Here is a 6,000-nt window from a genome sequence, read left to right as displayed (position 1 = left end):
ATTCCAGTTTTCCGATATTAGATATAACACTCTAAATGATATTCTAGAAAATCAATTTAGGGTGTTAAACCTTTTAATTCTAAACACGCGCTCTTGATAATTTTTCAACTTAAAAGGTTCTTATGATTTATTTATTTTATATTGTAGATATATATTAATAGTTTATTTTATAATTTACGGGTTATATCATCACAACAAAAGAAAATCGGGTTATAATATGAGCAATTTCTTTTTTTATTACCTCTAAGTTATATGAATTTTCAATAAACATATTACAAATTACACAAATACTAATATTATTTTAATTTACCTCTAAAATTATTGATAATTTTCCTTGGGTTTTACTATCTACGTGCACTTCTAAAATGTACATAAGCAAATAACCATAAGTTTTCGTGAGCATAACTCAGTTGGTAAGAATAGGTGACAACTAGGCTACCCATGAAAAATAATGGGTAATTTACCTCAACCAATACACATTAGCCACATAAGCACATATTCATGAACTATCTTGACCCCACAAATAAATTGCTCATTTTCATTGGTTGATGGGTAAATTACCCACCGTTATTCAAAGGTAATTTAGAAAAAACCGTAAGAATAATGTATAAAATATACAAGGTCTGGGGTTAAAACCCCGATCACCACCCAAAAAAAAAAAAACAAATAAACAAACAAAAACGTGCAACTACATACATAAAATGTGAAAAGACAATGCTGAAGTTGATGAAGAAATAATTCATCATGTCTGTCATTATCATAAATAGTGATAATTGTATTTTATTGTTAGGTTATTTATTTTGTAACAAATACTTTGTGTGTTGCCATGTTTATGAATGAATACCCTATGATATACTTGTCTTATTAACTCATTTCGTGTATTCACTTATTGCAATGTCGATAAAACACAAGATTAAATAACTCATCTAAACAAAATCAACATAATCTCAACAATATAGAAATACGTAGATCGTCTGTAAGAATAATAATTTGAATAAATTAACTTAATATATGAAAATTCATGTTTCAATTCTTAAACATAGCACAAAGAAAAAGACGCTCCTCATTTTTTAAATACTCATTGTTAAGACTCAAGAAGGTATACAATCCATAGAGAAGTGCCATAATAAAAACAACATTGTCATAACTAACCATCTTTTTTGAAAGCCGGGTAAACTGTAAACACTGTCTGAATGAAAGTAAGAGCAAGGGCTATAAATGCAGCGATGCTGAAGTAACTGTAATAACCCTGCACTATCCAAGTCTTGTATTTATTGTAATGATCATTCATTTTGGCTTTAACTTCAAAATATGTTTCTGAGTTCGGTACCAAGTCAGAACCTATGATATTGAAAAGTTCGGCAACTTCCTCATCACTCCCAAGGGAATTGAGCAAAATCCCTTTTGATCTCAGTACCTTCACATCTTCAGGATGGTTGATAAGCGAGCACATAAAAGCTGCAAAAGAACAAAACCCATAGTCGTTGTTAAAATCTGGACACATCTCATATGCAATCAGGTTGAGGAAAGTAGCGGCTGAAGTGTCGTCCACAACGATCTCAGGAAGAGTCAGTTCAGCAGTGAACCATCCTTCGGAGAAATCTATGTCTCTTGGCCTTCGTGTCTTGCTTGACTTAAGTCTTATTCCTAATGCTTTTAGATCTTTTATGTTCGTGTATATCATCTTGACCTTTTCAATATCTCGACTCTTCTTACTTATATTCTCTTTGTTAGCTTCATTGTTTTTAATCTATGTTTCAAACAGAAACGAATTGGATCATAACATTAAAATTTCAAAATTTCATTCCTCGTGCAATAATAAAATATCACATTTTGCAAAGAAAAACATTTTAAAACAGTTGTTATTTCATCCTTTATACTTAGTATTAAATATTTTAGTTTAGTTTAACCCTCTAATCACTATTATGCACACCCCTCTCTAATCACTATCTCCACTTTGTAATTAAAATATGGAAAATAATAACATGCGCACTAAGGGCACATGTTCATAATATACCAAATATAAAAATTAGGCTTAAATATGTAAATCGTTCCTGTAATTTGGCGTGTTTTTGGTTTTCGTCCCTGTATCTTTTTTTGTTTTAAAACAATCCCTGTAAGTTAATAACTTTTTGATTTTCGTCCCTCCCGTCAACTTCCGTTACAAAAACGCACATGTGGCAAACGGAGGATGACGTGGCAGTGCCTGACGTGGCAAACTTATTGATGAGTCACACAGTGAGAGGGACCAAAACCAAAAAACGAAATTTGTAGAGGGACCAAAGCCAAAAAAACAAAATTCGTAAAGGGACCAAAACCAAAAAGCGAGAAAAAATAGCTTTCTTCATCTTCTTCCTTCCACCTCTTTAACATCTTCATCATTGTCTTCATAAATTCATCAAAAAACCCAGGAAAAAATACTCAGAAAAGAGATTAAAAAAAAACTCAAAATCATCATCTCACTCTCAATAGACAACTTCTCACAAACCCAAACAAAATTCCCATTGACAATGGTCAGATTGACATCTCAACACTAAAATCCACAACTAAACTTTTATTGATAATATCGAAATCAAATTATAACAACAAAATCCTCATTGTGAATGCTCGAATTCCCAATATTGAAAAAATTCACAAAATTCTCAAATTGAAAAACCTAAAGAATGATTTTTTTTCATTACCAACTCTCGTCTCATCATTGATCTCGCATCTCTGCTGTTTCTTGGTCACTCCAAATGCTTTCTTCGTCAATTCTTTGAACTCTAATATCATCATTTTTGTTTCGAACATTTGGGTCGTGTTCTTTATTTCCGATTGATTTGGAAGATTGTTGTGTGAAATTGGATTGTAAGAGAAAGGTTCAAGTTTGATATGAATATTCTTTTCATTTGAAGTTCTAGAGGGATAATAAATAGAATTGAAAAATATGTTGGAATGTTGAATTGAGATAAGTTTTATTTTAAAGTGTGTGAAATTAGATTGCACGTTGAACAGTGGGTATATTGGTTTAATTTGATTTTGTTGTTTGTGAGAAGAAATAAAAGAGAAGTTATAATTGAATGTGTTGGATTGAGTTTGTTGTTGTTTTGAGTTGATGGATTTTTGGATTTTGAAGTGATGAATTTCTGTGTTTGGTTGATGATGATGATGAAGTTTATGAAGACAATGATATATAGTAATAAAGAAGAAGATGTGGGAAAAAGATGAAGAAATGTAATTAAATTTGAATTTTTCGTCTCCTCGTTTTTTGGTTTTGGTCCCTCTACAAATTTCGTTTTTTGGTTTTGGTCCTGGAAATAGTCAAGTTCATCTACAAATTTCGTTTTTTGGTTTTGGTTTTGGTCCCTTCACGAATTTTGTTTTTTTGGCTTTGGTCCTTCGACAAATTTCGTTTTTTGATTTTGGTCCCTCTCACTGTGTGACTCATCAATAAGTTTTCCACGTCAGCATCGTCTGCCACGTCAGGCACTACCACGTCATCGTCCGTTTGCCACATGTGCGTTTTTGTAACGGAAGTTGACGGGAGGGACGAAAATCAAAAAGTTATTAACTTATAGGGATTGTTTTAAAACAAAAAAAGATACAGGGACGAAAATCAAAAACACGCCAAATTACAGGGACGATTTACATATTTAAGCCTAAAAATTATGTCAGTTTATTTCTCAAAAAGTTGAAAATTAATGATAGTTAAACTTTAACTAATACAAAAAAAGTTGAAATAGTGATGAAATTTAGAAACGGAAAAAGGAAAAATATTTTATTAATTTTGCATTAAGTTTTAAAGACAAATAATTTAGTGACAAATTTTAATTTTTTTCTCTAATATTTCTGTTGTACCTTGGTTGTAGATGTAATGAGGATGATATTACGTTGAAGATCAAGAAGATGAAAGGGTGTCTCTAACTGTGACTCATTTCGTATTGATAAACTATGCTCTCTTTCTGCTTTTCTTTTTGGAACCATGTCCTTCTTCTTCTCTGACTGTGACTCATCTGGTGTGGCCCAATGATGACAGGCGAGGAAATTCATCATGCTTTTTATCAATCCACTCTGGTCTTCATCTTTCCACAATAGCTTGAGTACTTGATAAGGAAGTTGATTCTCCAACAAAAGCACATCCATCATTACAAGAACAAGTTGATCAACCTTGATATTCATTTGCCCTGGTTCATCAAGCTTGGCTCTCTCCAAGATATGAAGCAAAGAACATCCATCCACGAACAACATCCACGATAGCTTTTCTTCAAGGCTACCAAAGCCTTCAAGAGACCAACTGGTTGAAGCTAAAACATCGTTGTCAAAATGACCCTTCAGTTCATCAATGTTATCTGCAATCTTTTTGTGTAGATCCTCTGGAATGTGTCTGGTGTTTTCTATGTATTTTGCTGCCCACATAAGTTTGTACTTCTCTCCTTTCTTCAGATTTGGATTGTCATGATGGATAGGACCTAATGACACAAACTTGGGTGAGTAATGCTTCTCAAAATTTGTTCTATTTCTGAAACGGTCAACCACCCTTTGTATCTTCGGTCGTGAATTTTGGGGTGTTTGCATTGATTTTTGTAGCTCCACAAATTTTTCTTTAATAGTTTGGGATGCCATCCTTCATTCAATATAATATTTGAGGGATATTGATCTTTCAAAATTAACGATTATAAGGGATCAGTGTAGTGCTTTAAATTTTCATGCTCTCAAACCTTTACCTAATGAACAAGTTAAGTAAATCTGCTTTCTTAAAAAAACTATCTTAAATTTCGACTTTAATAAATTTTTATACTTGTCCTCTTCACTGCTAAAGTAACTTGTCCTCGGAACGAACTATATGTCCACCGCTTTACTCAATGGACAAGAAAAGTAAAATTCATGGAAAAAAGATCTTTGCTTTTACTGTTCTAGAATTTAAATCCATGCACATGCAGCTTCTTCTTCTTCTATTTCTTACTTTTTTTTTGTTTGTTTGGTACTTCTTGCTTGCCTTTTAACTCCTTGGGATTAGAAACCTAACTAGATCATCGACATGTGCGTGCTACCGCATGGGTCATATACACCGTAGATGTAGTAGATAAAAGCAAAATTATATAGTACATACCAATTTTATAATTTTAATGTTATAATAATAAATACAATATTATATTTGAAGTTTCCCATGTTTACACATTCTTCGAAAAATTTCTTTATACACTACATTCAAAGTACTATAAATGCAAACACCTTCATCTATTAGCAAAATTTTCGGACCAATATTGTAACTCATGATATTGCAACATACACAGTTTACCATGCAAGAATACGAGTTGTGGAAGATATACGCCAATTTGTTTGAGTGATTGTCCTTGATTTTTGTTAATAGTCATTGCATAACATACACCTATATATAAGAAATTGTCTACGTTAAAATTTAAAAGGAATTCATGTATCAGAAGGTGTCAATGATAACCTAGGCATCCATACCTTATCGCCAATGTTGCTTCATGTTATCACCTTTCCTTCAAGAACACATCTCCCATCTTTTATCATCCTAGTTCTATTCCATAGGCCTGCCGTTTGGTTCAAATTTATCAATAACATCACATAAACTCCAACTTTAAATTTACTTTTTTATTTTGGAGATTAGAAGAATTAATTGAGTTAAAAAATTATGGTGTATGGATATCATCTGGCCTATTGACCGTTGATGGGCTTAAGCAAGAAGAATCACAACTCAAATATGTCTTTTCTTCACCAAGAATGAGAGACAAATTATAATCATTAATCTCATCAACAGTGACAATTTTAGGTGTCAAAATAACTCTATCTTAGAAAAACGAGGGATCATGCATGTTACGTAAAAGAGATGGATATATGCAGTCAACAATAGATGCAATATGATCTCCTGTGTTGTGAATAGGCAAATCACCTGGAATTTGAAGCTTTATATCTTCATCATTCACTTCCCCAATACTCCCATCACCAATTTTGAGGACCCACTCGCCTAATTCTTTTCTTTTACGAAGGTCATGA

At 32.4% G+C, this 6,000-nt stretch overlaps 1 protein-coding gene across 1 annotated transcript; it reads right to left on the bottom strand.

Annotated features, from left to right (window-relative positions):
* Positions 1 to 1,270: 1,270 nt before the first annotated feature.
* On the bottom strand, positions 1,271 to 4,614 carry LOC25498465 (uncharacterized). Its single transcript, XM_039828348.1, has 2 exons — positions 3,838 to 4,614; positions 1,271 to 1,458 (listed from the first exon to the last, which is right to left on the bottom strand). The coding sequence occupies exons 1-2, from the start codon at positions 4,600 to 4,602 to the stop codon at positions 1,420 to 1,422; spliced, it is 804 nt and encodes a 267-aa protein (XP_039684282.1). The 5' UTR covers positions 4,603 to 4,614; the 3' UTR covers positions 1,271 to 1,419.
* Positions 4,615 to 6,000: the final 1,386 nt, after the last annotated feature.

This window comes from Medicago truncatula, chromosome 7 (assembly GCF_003473485.1).
Source record: "Medicago truncatula cultivar Jemalong A17 chromosome 7, MtrunA17r5.0-ANR, whole genome shotgun sequence".
NCBI lineage: Eukaryota > Viridiplantae > Streptophyta > Magnoliopsida > Fabales > Fabaceae > Medicago > Medicago truncatula.
This window is presented reverse-complemented; position numbering and strand designations above follow the sequence as displayed.